Source organism: Gopherus flavomarginatus, chromosome 2, assembly GCF_025201925.1.
Source record: "Gopherus flavomarginatus isolate rGopFla2 chromosome 2, rGopFla2.mat.asm, whole genome shotgun sequence".
Classification (NCBI taxonomy): Eukaryota; Metazoa; Chordata; order Testudines; family Testudinidae; genus Gopherus; species Gopherus flavomarginatus.
The window spans coordinates 189,393,825-189,411,393 of NC_066618.1; the positions used below are offsets into that span (position 1 = coordinate 189,393,825).

At 40.4% G+C, this 17,569-nt stretch overlaps 1 protein-coding gene across 2 annotated transcripts in view; it reads left to right on the forward strand.

The window, feature by feature from the left end:
• CDKAL1 (CDK5 regulatory subunit associated protein 1 like 1) overlaps positions 1-17,569 on the forward strand; it is a 640,704-nt gene that overhangs the window by 235,140 nt on the left and 387,995 nt on the right. For both annotated transcript variants that reach the window (XR_007772820.1, XM_050942303.1), the window contains exon 8: positions 8,680-8,800. Coding sequence is in view for 1 of the 2 variants with exons in the window: in XM_050942303.1 (XP_050798260.1) it covers positions 8,680-8,800 (121 nt within the window). In the remaining variant the exon portion in view is untranslated. The remainder of the gene's footprint in view (positions 1-8,679; positions 8,801-17,569) is intronic.

Below are 17,569 nucleotides of genomic sequence, written 5' to 3' on the forward strand. Positions count from 1 at the left end.
TGCTCTCTTACATACAATGCAACTCCCCCACCTTTTCTGCCCTGCCTGTCCTTCCTGAACAGTTTATATCCATCCATGACAGTACTCCAGTCATGTGAGTTATCCCACCAAGTCTCTGTTATTCCAATCACATCATAGTTCCTTGACTGTGCCAGAACTTCCAGTTCTTGCTGCTTGTATCCCATACTTCTTGCATTTGTGTATAGGCACTTAAGATAACTCGCTGATTGTCCTGCTTTCTTGATCTGAGACAGGAGTCCTCCCCTCTTGCACTCTCCTGCTCGTGCTTCCTCCCGGTATCCTATTTCCCCACTTACCTCAGGGCTTTGGTCTCCTTCCCCTGGTGAACCTAGTTTAAAGCCCTCCTCACTAGGTTAGCCAGCCTGCTTGCGAAGATGCTCTTCCCTCTCTTCATTAGGTGGAGCCCGTCTCTGCCTAGCACTCCTTCTTCTTGGAACACCATCCCATGGCCGAAGAATCCAAAGCCTTCTCTCCGACACCACCTGCGTAGCCATTCATTGATTTCCACAGTTCGGCGATCCCTACCCAGGCCTTTTCCCTGCACAGGGAGGATGGACGAGAACACCACTTGCTCCTCAAACTCCTTTATCCTTCTTCCCAGAGCCTCGTAGTCTGCAGTGGTCTGCTCAAGGTCATTCTTGGCAGTATCATTGATGCCGATGTGGAGAAGCAGGAAGAGGTAGCGATCCGAGGGCTTGATGAGTCTCAGCAGTCTCTCCGTCACATCGTGAATCCTAGCTCCTGGCAAGCAGCAGACCTCTCGGTTTTCTCAGTCGGGGCAGCAGATAGATGACTCAGTCCCCCTGAGGAGGGAGTCCCCAACCACCACCATCACCCTCCTCCTCCTCTTTGGAGCTGTGGTTGTGGAACCCCCATCCCTAGGACAGTGCATCTCGTGCTTTCCAATCGGTGGAGTCTCCTTCTGCTCCCTTCTCTCAGATGTACCATCTAGTCCACTCTCCGCATTAGTACCTGTGGAAAGAACATGAAAGCGGTTGCTCATCTGTATCTCCATTGCTGGTACATGGACGCACCTCTTTCTTCTTCTGGAGGTCACATGCTGCCAAATTTCTTCACCGTCCCTCTCTCCGCTCTGCACAACCTGCTCCGATTCTTCAGGCCATTGTGCCCGTAGAAGCATATCCTGACATCTGTCCAGGAAATCTTCATTTTCTCTTATGCAACGCAGGGTCCATACATGTTGCTCCAGACCTCTAACTTTCTCTTCCAATATGAAGCCCAGCTTGCACTTTGTGCAGACAAAGTCGCTTCTGTCTTGTGGAAGAAAGACAAACATGGCACAACCTGCACAGGTTACAACAGCAGAATGCTCACCTTCCATACTTGTGGCACCTTAGAGACTAATATATTTATTTGAGCATAAGCTTTCGTCTGCTACAGCCCCATTTCATTGGATTCATGTAGTGGAAAATACAGTAGGAAGATATATATACACACACACACACACCCCCACACACACACACACCCCCCAAGAACATGAAACAATGGGTGTTACCATACACACTATAAGGAGAGTGATCATTTAAGGTGAGCTATTATGAGCAGGAAAGAAAAAGAACAGTTTGTAGTGGTAATGAAAATGGCCCATTTCCAGCAATTGACAAGGAGATGTAACGAACTTGGGGGGAGGGAAGGAGATAAGCATGGGGAAATAGTTTTACTTTGTGTAATGGCCCATCCACTCCCAGTCTTTATTCAGGCCTAATTTGATGGTGTCCAATTTGCAAATGAATTCCAATTCAGCAGTCTCTCGTTGAAGTCTGTTTCTGAAGTTTTTTGTTGTAGTATTGCGACTTTTAGGTCTGTAATCGAGTGGCCAGGGAGATTGCAGTGTTCTCCAACTGGTTTTTGAATGTTATAATTCTTGACCTCTGATTTATGTCCATTTATTCTTTTACGTAGAGACTGTCCGGTTTGGCCAATGTACATGGCAGAGGGGCATTGCTGGCACATGATGGTATATATCACATTGGTAGATGTGCAGGTGAATGAGCCCCTGATGGCACGGCTGATGTGATTAGGTCCTATGATGGTATCTCCTGAATAGATATATGGACAGAGTTGGCAATGGTCTTTGTTGCAAGGATAGGTTCCTGGGTTAGTGTTTTTGTTGTGTGGTATGTGGTTGCTGGTGATTGTTTGCTTCAGGTTGGGGAGCTGTCTCTAAGCAAGGACTGGCCTGTCTCTCAAGATCTGTGAGAGTGATGGATCGTCCTTCAGGATAGGTTGTAGATCCTTGATGAAATGGTGATTTATATTTTAAGAATACGTGGTGGAAGTAGCACAAGAAAGAGCTAGTAATAGAGCAAAATGAAAACAATATGAACTAGTATTTTCAAAATTTTGGGCTTCCTTCATCTTTGAAGACTTTTCAAAGGTAGTCACGTTGCAGATAGCTGAACTTTGGTCTATTTTATAGGTAATATCCTGAAAATATTATTGTGCCCAACCAGAAGTACTCTTTGAGTGGCAAATTCTGGGTCGTAGTTCTAACAAATAGTGTGTGGGGATTTAGTGAATGAACTAACAATGGATTAGCTGTTCCATCTTCCAATGAGTTTTTATTTCCTGCAGATTCTCATTGGTTGCTCAAGTTACTGACAGAATGGAGCTACTTTGGGGCTTTTTTGAAACTCAGTAGGATTGTTAATATCTATTTTATCTGGTAGCTCTGAAATTCACTTGCTGAATTTAGATATACATGGTCCTTCAGTCAAGTTCTTCCACACAAAATCATCCTAACATCTCAAACTGGCAAAAATTAGTCAGTACAGCTTGAACCCTTTGAATATAATTCCTGTGACTTAAAGGCTTAGGTTATTGTTTCTCAGCCAGTGAGTCCCAACCCCCGGAAGGATCATGATATGCCATGAGGCTTTGAAAAGCTTGTTACAATCTAAAGGAAAGAAAATGTAACTCCCAACATATCCTTTCCCTTCAAGCTCAAGTATTGTCTGTCAATCTTTTGAAATCAGCACTCACAATTAAATTATATGGGCTTGCCATTTTTCTTGACACTTTTTATATTTTATTTTATTTTATTTTATATTATTTTATATTATATAATATTATATTATATTTATTAATGTGGAAATGTTAACCTTGAATTAGCTGTTACCAACCTGAAAAGGTTAAGAAACTGTGGTTTAGGTGAACAGAAGAGAGATTTGTTTCTTGTTTTGTTCTAACATTGGGCTCTTTGTGACTGTTCCAAGTCAAATGAGTTGTGTTTGTTGATTTGTGTGTAAATGTGAACCATGACTGAAACCTTCATCTCTGCACTTTAGTGAACTTCGATTTTAAATTGTTTCTAACATGATCCCAATAACACTTGGTATGAGTGTTCTGCGCTGCAGAACTCTTGACTGGATCTGGTTAGTATTGTAATAGCATCATAATTTGCATTGATTATTCAGCATAAAAAAGACCCGAGGAGTCCTTGTGGCACCTTAGAGACTAACAAATTTATTTGGGCATAAGCTTTCGTGGGCTGGAACCAACTTCATCAGATGTATGAAGTAAAAAATACAGGAGCAGGTATAAATACATGAAAGGATGGGGGTGCTTAACCAAGTTCAGTCTAATGAGATAAATCAATTAAGAGCAGGTTACCAAGGGAGGAAAAATCTCTTTTGAAGTGGTAAGAGAGTGGCCCATTACAGATAGTTGACAAGAAGGTGTGAGTAACAGTAGAGAGAAATTAGTATTGGGAAATTAAGTTTAGACTTTGTAATGACCGAACAACTCCTAGTCTTTATTCATGCCTATTCTGATGGTATCTAGTTTGGAAATTAATTCCAGTTCTGCAGCTTTTTGAAGTTTTTGTTGTTGTTGAAGAATGGCCATTTGAGGTCTGTTATTGCGTGACCAAAGAGACTGAAGTATTCTCCTACTGGTTTTTGAATGTTATGATTCCTGATGTCAGACTTGTGTCCATTTATTCTTTTGGTTATTCAGTAATTATCTGGTTGTTCTGAAGCTTTAGCCAAATCTTTAGTTAAACGTTTTTCAAATGTTGCATAAAGTACAGGTTTTTTTGCTCTGCTTATATGGTAGTGCAAATAGAAATATATCTGTCTTGCCATCATTATTGTGTAAGAGATTACTACATCTGTAGATAGGTTCTGGACTCATACGCATCACAGAACAAACCTATATCCAAATGTCACAAGGTAGTTTTAAAAGCATGACTCTTGTGTGAATCTAGTCATCTGATTCAATGCTGTGAGCTGTGAACAAACTTTCGGGGATTTTTTTTGATAGCCAACATGTAAGACCATTGCTTATTGTACTTTAGAATAAAATATGAGTTAATAAGCCAAATGTTTTATGCAGAAGCATATGAAAATGCTTGTGTTTTGGTTTAGGAAAGTGTTCACAAAATTACCCATGGCTTCCATGTTGTAGAGTCAGAAAGGTAGACAAACTTACTCTGAGCAAAGGCCTTGGAAGGGAACCTGATCACAGCTTTTTCCGTTTGATAATCTGGTGCTGTGTAAGGTGTTCCTAAATGTGATTTTGTGCTACTATTTTCTGCATCATGCCCAACTATAGTTTGGAACTGATATCAGTCAGTTAATTTAGGGAAATGTTGCTTATCTTTCCCTTTTGGGAGATAAAATATTTATTTTTAAGATTTGTAATGAAAACAAACAAAAACACAACAGGAGGAAAGATCTACGTTATGTAAAGACATATAGGGATTCAGTTTTATAAAATCCTATTGGTTTCTTAATAGAAACAAAGTAGTAAACGTTTAAGCTATTAAAACAAAACTGTCTTTGTTATATTTATTGGGGGAGGGAGGTTTGGTGGTCACAAATTTGTAGCTGATATTGAAAAACAAAAGTTTCAATGTGCCAGGACTTGTGTGTTGTACTTCAAAATACAGGAAGTCCTCTGACTTACGATGCCCGACTTACGTCAGACGCTACTTACGACGCTTTTCAATTGACCCTACGATGCTTGTTTCATCCTTACAACGCTCGATTTGCATAAAGTTCACTTAAAGTCACGTCCTCACTGTATTATACTGATAAGGAGCTGGAGGGGTCAGTTCTGATTGCCTTCAAGGCAGCGGGGTAGCTTGTTGACGGGTAGGGTTGCTGCTTGTTTTTGATTGGTTCCCAGCCCTGGGCTCAGCCAGTCAGAAAGCTTGGCCGAGGTTCAGCATTTATGCCGTTCTCCCTGGCTTTCTGAGCCTATGTAGCCGGTATTCTGAGCAGCATATGTGAGTTTACGTGTTTATTTGAATGCTGTTTACAAAATACAGTGTACATAAATACATTGATGTTGCAACATTAGTTATCGATAATTCATTTAGTACAAAAATCTGGGTTATGATGAAAATAGTGTGTCATGACTTGGTTCAGGAACCAGTCCCGCCTTCATACCATTTATTCCTGTAAGAAAAAGCAGTTTCAGCTTACAACGTTTTCATTTACAATGCAATTCTGAGGAATGAATTGTGTCGTAAGTCCAAGGACTCCCTCTACAAAAGTACAGGCATTCTGTAAATACTAAATTATGGTATCAGTCGTAAGACTGCTCCCCTTCCCTTTGCTTATCCTCTTCTTATTGATGGGGGACTTCTGAAAGTTGTCCTATGAAAGAAGTTGTCTTCGGTCTTGCATATATGAAGCATCAAAGTGCTATTTTTTTGAGAGTGCCCGGACCAACCTTTCCTGTTCAAATTAGGTATAAAAAGATTTTGTGTCCATCTTACAAATGGGTGTAGGATGTTTGGAATCAATAACACGTGTCAGATGTAATGTGGGTAATTGCTTTCTCTATCTGTACTAGTCGAATCTCTGACAATATTAGGAGAGTGAGGGAGGATGGCGCAGAGTGTCCAGCACATAGAGTGGTTGGGTGGGAGCGATGTCATATGGACTCTTTGCCTGTGTCATGAAGGCAAAGGAGAGTCAGGTCTTCTAACCCATTGATTCTCAGCCAGGGTACACATACCCCTGAGGATATGCAGAGGTCTTCCACGGACTGCATCAACTCATTTAGATATTTGTCTAGTTTTCCAACAGTTTTATATGTGCTGGCCACCCTTCCCACAGTCCCCATTGGCCTGCAGTGGTGAAGCGCGGCCAGTGAGAGCCGTGATTGGCCAAACCTGTGGACGCAGCAGGTAAACAAACAGGGCTGGCCCACAAGGGGTTTTCCATGAACAAGCGGAGGACCAGCTCTGAGAACCACTGATCTACACTATTTAGTGCCTTTACTATTAATTCATATTTATGATTTGGGAAGACCATTTATTTTTGATTTCTGCTTGGAAAAAAATAACCCATTCCAAATAAAACACTGTAGCAGTAAACTTTCTATCCATTGTTCACACTAACTTACTTTTTCCTTCAGTTCAGATTTTTCAGAGATACAGTATTTACAAGAAATAGAGAAAGGGAGCACGCTGCTCACAGTTTAATTTCTATTCATGTCATACTGCTATACTTCCATTATTATTAAAAATATGTAAAATGCATTTTGTTAGGTTGGTGACTCCTTAATGAACCATTGGATTGGAAAATAACTAGTTGTATCATTAGACAGAGATATTGCTATTTGTATGGGATAGTAGAGATGAATAATTTAGCAAATGTTATTAGCAAAGGCAGCATATTACTGAATTCACAGCAGGATGTAATGAAATTTCTGTCATGTGCTAGTACAAAAATAGTATTCCTTTCCCAGGCATCGTTGAACTTTTGATATCTGTTATTGTATTAATTATTACATTATCATGCTAATCTTGCTCACTTCTTCATTAAAAAGTTTTTTGATTGAAAAATTTTACTTATATTAAGAATCAGAAAGGAATGGTATGCCAAATGCAGCTGCTTGACTGTGAGTTACTGTAGCCATATTATAGGAAGAGATCATAGTATGAATGCCACATTATTCTTAAATTACTTAATATCTGAAGAAAGCCCTTAGAGGAGAGACATCATGATTGATGGATGAATTATTTAATTTTCTAAGCAAAGCTATTGGTATAGTAGGAATGAGCAAACTTGCTTGGACCTTGTTTTTTATTTGAGTTGAATTTGAAATCCATTTCACTGAAGCAATTTGGACTTAGTTCAGTTGCGACTTCATTGTTCATTTAATGCTTTTCTTTTTTTTCTCCTGAGGGTAGTTTTATATTTCAATGGTATATTTAAAAACAAAATATTCATGGCAAGCATCATACAATATCAAAGAAGAGCTTCCTACCTTTCCCCATCTTCTACTGAAGAAGATGATTCTAATAGCCTTGAAGAAGATTTTTATTTATTTATTTATTTAACTAGTAACCTTTTCCCATCTCTGTCAGATGTCCAGCCAGGCCTCTTTCCATCTCCGTCAGATATCTAGCCACGAGTTTTACTTGCTTTACCCTCCTATCTCAATCTAGGCTTGTGAAGATATGATCCTCAAGTGTTCTCCTGTTTGTCACTCTCCGCTCGTCCACACTGGGGAGGGGGAAATCGATCTTAGATACGCAACTTCAGCTACGTGAATAACGTAGCTGAAGTCGAATATCTAAGATCGGATTACTCACCCGTCCAGATGGCGCGGGATCGATGTCTGCGGCTCTCCGTGTCGATTCCGGAACTCCGTTGGGGTTGATGGAGTTCCAGAATCGATATAAGCGCGCTCGGGAATCGATATATTGTGTCTAGATTAGACATGATATATCGATCCCCGAGCAATCGATTTTAACCCGCCGATACGGCGGGTAGTCTGGACGTAGTCTCTGGGGCATTACACCCAACCTGTAGCTATTATAAAAACATTGTTTGTTCTCTTCATTGCAATATTTTGCTTTTGAAGGTGAGTGAACCACTGGCATGTGTGCTTTGTAAGTCTGTAGGCAGGGGACGTGGAGACAATGATGTAGCTAATACACATCTGCACACAGCATGAAAATATCAATTTTAGATAGCGCTCCTTGTGCACCACTGGCCTTAGGAAGTAAGTTATGACGACGTTCATTCTCTGACCTGGAATGTCTCTTCTGAATCTATACAATATACTATCACTCTGCCAGTAGAGACTTAGTAAGCATTTTTGCTTAAATTGACACAATGAGAATAAATTAGATCCAAAATTTAGCTTCTGTTATGTAATAAGCCAGTGGTTTTCAACCTGTGGTTCGACTATGTCTAAGATTCCCAAAGGAGTTCACACCTCTATTCGAAATTTTTTAGGAGTCTGCAAAAGAAAAAAGGTTGAAAACCACTGTAATAAGCTTTAAGACCAATTAATTAAAATTTAGTTAATTATTTTAAAAAAAGAATTTCTATTCATATTTTTAAAAATGTAGAAATAGTTTTAAATCCTGCCATGCTTACAACTGAAGCATTGCAGTGTTTTGCTAGTGCTTGAGAACATGAAAGTGAAGCTGTTTAGTTCATTTTCATTTAATAGGCTGAGAAAAGTAAATTAGATTTTTAATGTGATTTATTTTAACTGTTAGTGTCCCTTTATACATTAGTCTGTTGGTGGGCAAATTATTACTTTTTCTTGTCATTTTTCAGGGTTTTTTTTTAAATGCAGACACTTGATATGTGTAGAACAATAAATTAAAGTAAAGTGATAGGATTCATGTTTAATATGTAATGTATTTTTGTGCTTCATTTGAAGGTCACTCTGTGAGACTGCTGGGTCAGAAAAAAGATAATGGAAAACGGCTGGGGGGAGCTCGGTTGGATTTGCCAAAGATTAGGAAGAACCCACTGATAGAAATCATTTCCATCAATACAGGGTAAGCATCTTCCAAACTTACTTATAAAACATTCAGCACTGCCTAGGGAATTCAGTTTCATTTTTCTCTAGGCCTGGAGTGCACTCCTTTGTCATGTAGCAAGAAGGAGGCAAAAAACATTGTAAAACCATAAAGGATTTTAAATGGTGTTCTTTCTAAGAAAAGAAATCTTCATTTGCTTGTGTACATTCCAATAACTTTTCTGTCAGGAAGACTTGTGTGTTTTTATTAAAATTATTTTCTATAATGTCCCTTTATTATACTACTTAGAAGTTTCTTATACCACTCTGCCCTGAGGTAAGTATATTTAAGGAGATTGTGATTTATTTTATGGAAATGAAACCCTCTCTTCTTGTTTTAAAGTGAAGTGGGCTTTCAGTACTGTATCTTTTTACTGTGTATCCTTCATGTTTTATATAATTAACTAAAAATGTATCCTAAAAGCTACAGTGGAGGCATGATTTTAAACTGACAAAAGTAACTTTTATTACAGTTAAAAAGGGATCTGATATAAGGAAAAGATTGTTAGGAACAAAGTCTGTCTTCAAGTATACACCCTTCTCATCACTCCCATTGAAGTCTGCAGCTATTGTATGCATGTATCTGAGTGTATACTAGAGTGATGGGTGGAAGATGCTGTGTTACACCATCATAACTCTGTCTTTCGAGATTAGAGTACTGCTTTTTTTGTTTATTTTTTTTCCCTTGTCTTACCATTGATGTACTGTTGATGACTCTTGATACTTGCCACAATTTTCAAGGGTGAAAAGTAGTTCCACAATGGCTACACACAGCAGGTTTCTCAGAATGTAAACATCATATAATCAATGACGTATGGGACACAATTTATCACTCTTATATTTTAACTGTGTCCATTTTAGCTGTCTTGCTTTAGAATGCTGTTTGAGAGGTTTTTTTACATCAGTACCTTATTTGATCTGACTTCCTTGTTCAAAAGTGGATTGGAAAAAGTGCTGAAATTTAGTTTTTGGTACAGTACACTTCACTGAAAATTTAATTTTGTGTCAGCTACATAGTAAAAGGAAGAAATGGTACAGTAGTTACAAATGTACTGAATATTTGTGATCTTATATATTGGAAGGAGCTTTGAGAAGGCTACAATTTCTAATAATTAAATTGACCCTATTTTTATGTTTCCTCTTTCTTCTCTCACTCTCTCCATCCCACTTCCTTCAAGGCCTTACCTAGCTCCAAACTCCTGTCTGTAGCATTGGTGCATTCAATCCAGTCTAGCCTGCCTCTATTCCTTTGGCTGCTCTACCAGATTAGCCCAGCATACCTTGTCCAGCCACAAATTTCCCTGTGTCTCCTTTTCAGATCTGTACGTATAACAGAGAATTGATTAGGTAGGGAATTCACTGGGTGTAGAGAATCTGTGATAGCAGCTTCTGCTTCCACCCATTGAGAGTCAGTCCATAACACTATCATAGTAGCACATCTCGTGAACCCCCACTCCTCCCGACATGTTTGGCCCGTGTCATCAGCAGCAGAGCCCAGGCAGGGAGCAGGCCACTTTCACCTTCCCAATCAGGCTCCCTCAGGCAGCTGCTATGCTACACAGAACAGCGACCCAGAGCAGCCAGCTTCAGCCATGAGAAGTGACTCCGTTCTGCTCCCTGGCCAGCCTAGCTGCCAGGGTGAGCGGCTGAATGTGTGGGGAGGACAGGCGCAACAGAAGGAGGACGGAGGCCACCCGCTCGTCCCCTCCTACAGGTAACATGAGGTGGGGACTGTGTAGCAGCCCTGGGCTGGGCTCAGAACAGAGGTGGGGTCAGAGCAGACGTGGGATGTTCATGTGTCCTCCCCTTTAAATTGTCCCCTCCGTGTGGGGAGGCACGAGTCGTTGGAATACACAATGCAGTCCTCCTTTCTGTACTTCTGCTCCCGGCACTTATCAAAAATTGTCACTCAGGGAGGCACTAGAGTTAGCTATTCAGATTCTTACATACAACAGGACAGCTATGAAGACCCTATGATTTCAGCAGGACTTGGGCTTTTAGTCTTGGTTCCCCAGGGTATGTCTGCACTGCAGAAGAACACCTGTGTCTGGTCCGTGTCAGCTGACACACGCTTATGGGACTGCAGGGCTATAAAATTGCAGTGTAGATGTCCAAACTTGAGGAGTGGGTGGGATTTCTTGTGTTGAATCAGATTGATTTCCATGTCCTTATCCACATATCTCATTTGGTCTTCTACTTTTATTTAGGCCTCAGTCATGTGTAGTGTGTGATTATCCATATTTAAGCTCCTCGTTTTGCATTTTATATGCCTATTAGGAAAAGGGTCATTGAACTGTTTCATTATCTGCATGGTCTCCTGATCTGATTTCTCTGCCTATCAATTTGAAGTAAGTTCAGAATGCCATTCTGTAGCACAGCTTCATTTCCATCTAGGGAAAGATCTTATTTACCTTCTCCATGGTTTAATCCATATTGGTGCCTGTTTTCTGACCTGCTTGGCCAGTTAGACTTTCCACTGAGCAATTCAACTGGATCAAAGATTGGTCTGGTCCTCTCCCTTCCTGCTTCCTGAGTCTTCTGCTTCCTAGTTTGTAATGCCCCTTGGTACATTATCTAGCGAGCAACTCTCTATTCAAGATTACAATTAGCCTCCCGGGTTATTGGCCCCTTCAGTCTGAGACAACACAAGAATCTCATGCAGTTCCCTGTTCCATCACTTCCATCAGGTCCATTATTAGGCCACTTACCATTAGGCAACAGGCTGAGTTGCTAGACTTTCCTTCCAAGGAACTAGGGCCATAGGCTATTTGACTTGTAGATCTGCTGGTTTTCTCACCCAGTGGGATTCTAGAAAAATATCTGTGTGATTTTTGGAGGACTGATGCTTTTTCATTCACCTGCTAAAAGAGAGATAGTTAGTTCTAAACTAATCTGTCCAATGTAGAAATTTCTCTGTCTGCTATCCTTCTAGTACTAGAACACCTAAATGAAAAGTGAATAACTCACTTGGTATTTCCAGATAGCTTTAAGACACATTTTATTTTATTGCAGAAGGATCTGATGCCTCTTACCACTTTTTGTTGTTTCCCAAGACATTCCTTTCAGTTTTGTAGTATTGTTTCTTCAGCCAGTTTCCATCACCAAGGAGATGAAGGGGCAAACTCGACAGAAGAATTTCAAAATGTAGTTTCACTTGTAATACTTGGTATGTCATATGCATCAGCTGGCCTGGAACTCACTGGAAATAAAACATGAACGATGTGTGCCTCCAGTCCTGTTCTGTCCTTCTCCATGTAGAACATTGGTTCTACAGTCTAAAGGAGAGAATGATATTTTTTCATTATTTCACCCAGCCTTTCGTAGTTTTCCGTTTTAATCAGTTTTAGATTTCTACGGTAACTTTTAAATCACTCACACAGACACTTTATTCAGAGTTCTAACACATTGCTGATCTTTATTTAATCATGTGAGAAATACACGGTTCTATACAAAGGTAATGAACCCTACACGTTTCCCCTTATTCTAGCTCGCCCTTCCTTTGTGAGTCCTTGGGGGACCTTCTGTGTTCAGGCAGAAGGTCATCATATCCATCTCCAGGTTTATCTGGCTCCTGCAGCAGCTTCCCTCCCTTTAAGCTGTTGGAAAATGGTTGACAAGAGGGAGAAAATAGAGGGGCTTCTGCCCTTTATAACCTTTTAGTCTCCTCTGTCAGGTCAGCTTAAGTAGGTGACCACAGTGTCTTACCAGGTGACTTCATTGCTAGGTGACCTCTCCCCCTGCTGAACCAGTTCCTCTGGGCAGGAGCCAGTCTTTTGTCTAGAGCAATTAGGTTTCAATGGAGGACCATCCAGATTTAATGACTCTTCTCAAACTCTTTGCATTGACAAGTCATTATATACCTTGGAGGATTCCAGGACCATATTGCAATCCCTTGTCATATACATACCTGCAAGCAAACATAGATTTAGTACAGGGGTTCTCAAACTGGGGGTCAGGATCCCTCAGGGAGTCGTGAGGTCTTTACATGGGGCGGGTCGCGAGTTGTCAACCTCAACCCCAAACCCTGCTTATCTCCAGCATTTATAATGGTGTTAAATATATTAAAAAGTTTAATTTATTAGGGGAGGTCGCACTCAGAGGCTTGCAATGTGAAAGGGGTTGCCATTAAAAAAAGTTTGAGACCCACTGATTTAGTAAATCACAAACTGTGCAGAAATTCTTGGATTTCCAAAGACCCTGTGAGCCACCTATGAAGAAATCTACATCTGCTTTGACTCACAGTTCAGCATCTTTGAAGCTTCAGTTTTGACAGAGTGGTTGAGAGTCAGGATCAACCCCACGTTATGATCTTTTAGCTGCACCAGTTTACCCACCTTGTCTCCCTTTGGGGACCACTTCTCTCACTTCCAGCTGCCATGGGATCAGATTACATCAGACAGCTGGGTGATGGAAACTTACTCTAGATGTCAGAGTCCTAAACAACTTTGTGAAAGTGTAGAAGTACAAGATGATGACTCTTGCAGCTATAATTCCATTGTTGGATCCAGGGGATTGTTTTTTGGCCCTTAGCCTTCAGGATGTGCATTTTTATGTCATGATTCACCCATTACGCAAGAGATTCCTTTGGTTTTTGGTAGACCAGGACCACTTGCAATACTGGTGCAAATACTGGTTTGGATTTTCCTCTGCTTGAAGAGTATATTCGAATGTTCTGGCAGTCACTGCATGTCTTTGTCAAAAGACAATAAATCTTTCCATAACTCAATGATTGGCTGATCAAAGGCTGATCTTACAATGATGTTCTTTTTGCTACACAGACAATCTTGATCCTATTACTCAGGCTAGGTTTCCAACTCAATATCAAGAAGCCCACATTGACCCCATACACAGAATAGAATTCACAGCAGCATGCCTCAAGCAGTAACAGCCAGAGCTTTGCCTTTATCAACAAAGTCACCCAGTTTTGTGAGATCCCTTTGTAATTCTCCCCAGTCTGCTTTGGACTTAACTGTCTGGAAACTCTTAGGGGATGTGTGCATATAAAAAGATCACCCCACTATATGATTTTGTTCTTTAATCAAAAACTTTTTTAATCCTGGGTGTCCTTTTTATCAAAGTAGACTTATTTCAGTCCCTTTAATCATTGCCAGAACTGAAGAAGAGCTCTAAGTAGCTCAAAAGCTTGTCTCTTTTGCCGGTGCAATAAAAGATATCACCTTACCCACCTTGTCTTTCTAATATCCTGGGGCCAACATGGCTACAACAACACTGCAAACGGCTGATGTTGATGTCAGATGAACAGGAGGCTTTCTATAGCAGACAGCACGCAAGGAGAGGTTGGGGGCATAGTACCAGAAATCAGGGGGTTTACAAACAAATTGATGTCATGTAAGGGAAGCATGTAACCCGTTCACATCTTTTCAGAATTGCTGTGTGTGGATTTTATAGAGCAATAATTATTGTTTGGGAATTATTTGTTGCAATTAAACTGCATTAGTTTGCATGATAACTATTGTGATTTTGGCAATGATTTAGGTTCCTATTAGGGCAATATTAATTCCTTTGCCAGCATATGATACTTCACAGAGGGATAGAAAGGTCCCAAAGAGCACTTTAAGACATTCCAGGTTTTTGTCAAATTAAGTATGCTGTTGGTTAGGAATCAGATGTTATTACAATGGGGTCAAATTGTTGGCCTAATATTCATCAGTGTTTAAGGAAAAGTGAAATTATTTCAGAACTAATAGATGTCACAGGAATGACATATCAAAAGAATGAGCACAGTTATACTGTTTGCCTTTCCTGTCTTTTGCTATGAATTCAAGTTTCCCCATTGTACTTTATTTTCCTTAAGTAAAGGTATTTACCAGTTATGTATATATTCCTAAATACAAGGGGAAATAGATGGAAAATAAATCCATTTAGCCGGATGAAAATAAAAAAAACCCATAAAATCTAACTTCAAGAAAGTTTTATAACAACTCAGAATCAATTAAACTTGTCTTACTTGGAATATTTCTCCTTCTGAGGTTTGTGCCACTGACTCTGTGGTCTGGTGTCACTTTTGGCTTCCTTTGTCCGCTGCAGCTGGGGAAACATGTCTCCTGCAGGCTACTGTTAGACTGTGCTTATCTTATTTGAAGGTTTTGTGTCAAGAGGAGCTGCTGCTGCCTCTTTAATATGGCTGATGAGCAGCCCGGGTTGGTTCCTGGTGCTATGGTGTGACTGCCTGGAAGTTTAGCCACTTGTCTTTTTAGAATATCAACAGGACTGAGAATTATCTGGATTCTTTTTTAGTGTCGCATGGCTTCCTCTGGAGAAGAATCCAAATTATGGTTGACAGAAAGAGAATACCCTCTTTTTCCTATACAGATGAAGCTGTGGCTTTTGTAGAGAATTGGAAGTCTGCCTCCTCTGCTATTCGCTTAGGATTAGCAAGAGATGAGGAATTATGGAATTCTATTGACTGTTTAGAATATATGCCATTATTAATGAGAGCAAAATCTTTGAGTCTTTAAACATCACTGATTCCCAAGTTGGTACCAGTAAAAGCTTTATCTGGCATGTTGGGAGAATAGGGGGATGACAGTTAGTCAAAAATTCTGGTTAAGTAAGAGTTACCAATGGAGGGAGGGAGTTTGGGTGCGCGAGGGGGCTCAGGGCTAGGGGTTGGGGTCACGGGATCTGGGAGGGAGTTTGGGTGTGGGATGGAGCTCGGGGCAGAGGTTTGGAGCACGGGAGGTGTTTTGAGGTGTCAGATATGGGTGGCGCCCACCTTGGGAGGCTCCTCACAAGCAGTGACATGTCCCTCTTGCTCCTAGGTAGAGGTGCAGACAGGTGGCTCTGCATGCTGCCTCCACACACAGGTTCCTCCACCGCAGCTCCCATTGGCCGCAGTTCCTGGCCAATGGGAGCTGCGGAGCCAGTGCTCGGGGTGAGGGCAGCACATAGAGCCCCCTTGGTTGTTCCTCCGCCTAGGAGCAGTAGTGACATGTCACTGTTTCCTGGGAGCCATGCAGAGCCAGGTAGAGAGCCTGCCAGCCCTGTGCCAACTGGACTTCTAATGGATATCAGAAATGCTGGTTTGTAGAGCTTTCTGGTTGGTAAAGTGCTGGATAACACAGCTTTTATTTAAATTACATATTGTTTATACTCTGCTGGATTTAGAATCTCACTTCCTGGGTGACAGATGAAATTTTCCCACCAGCAGTTGGCAAACATTGAATTCCTGTGTATATCTGACCATTGATAAATCATAACTTATAACTTGTATATTTTGTAAAAAGAGTTGATTGAATGTCTACATGATGTCTATGTCTGAGATTTGTGCCTACTATATAGTCTAATTACTCTTAAATGTTAAAAATAATTTTTAAGGATACTGTGTATAAACTAATACATCTCATAATTCATAGTAGACACTTGATTTTAGAACTCAAGATTGATAAATATTTTTGACTGGAATATAACATTCTGTACATAGTGACCAAGTAGTACAAGGGATGCCAAACCTCTAGGATTGGCCTGGAGTCTCCCGGAATTGACATTGATTTCCCAATGACTACTGAAAGCAAACTGGGAGATTTTAATAGTATATTTGAAGAAAATGACATTGTTATGTCTGGGGGGGGCGCAGAATCTCCCAGAATAGCTTCAGTCAGAATTGGCAACCCTAAGTAGTACACATACTTATGCTGGATTTCCTCAGTTTGTACATCTAATTACAGTTCAGGATAGACACTTGGAGCTGGATCTTTAAGAAATGTAAATTGATGTATAATTACACTATCTGAGGATCTGGTCTTTGATATTAAAATACATACTTTTTATAATTACATGTTTAGTTCTAGCATGGGATCAGCAATCTTTGGCATGCGGCTCACCAGGGTAAGCCCCCTGGCGGGCTGGACTGGTTTGTTTACCTGCCACATCCACAGGTTCGGCTGATCGCGGCTCCCAGTGGTGAACCGTGGCCAGTGGGAGCAGCGATCGGCCAAACCGGTCTGGCCTGCCAGGGGACTTAGCCTGGCGAGCCGCGTGCCAAAGGTTGCCGATCCCTGTGCTAGGATGGCCTGTTCTTTCCTCCTTTTTTTGGTATTTTGTTGTTTTCTAATTTTATGTATTTATATGTACAGTATATGTATCTGCTCTGTTTTAATGCTGTACTTAAAAAAATACATATATAGGTGGCACTATTGTGTGTCTCTGTTGAAAGTTGCGCGCACACACAATCTTTGCCTTGTCATTCATTTTTTGTTATAGCATCTGAAAAGTTCGTATTTCAAAACTTGCAGAAACCACACTGTTGTAGCAGAGAGATGGAAAAAAGTTGTTTACAGTGGAAAGAATAACAATCTGATTTTTTTTTTTTTTTTTTTTTGGCCTGTGGTCTCTTTCCAGTACAACTTACTGGAACTCACAACTAAGGTCAATATTTCCTAATTAGAGAATTTAAATGGAGCCTGGATAACATAGTCATTGAAAAGTAGGTATTTTAAAATTACCAGACAGATCCTGTAATGATAGCTTTTCATATTCAAGTAATGGAACATTAAATAATTTTCATAATTTTTTTTGCATACCATCGTCCTGCTGAGTTGCTCAAGGTGCTGCATAATAACAGTCATATTCAAAATTATTAAAAAAGCTACTCTTAAATCAAAAAGATTCTACTGTATATCAGAAAAAGGGTGTTGGAGGGGAGTGGGACATATAAGGGTCTTACTGTTCCCCAAAAGAAACAAACAAGAAAACACTTGAGTATTGTGGGTGAATATTAAGGTGGTGA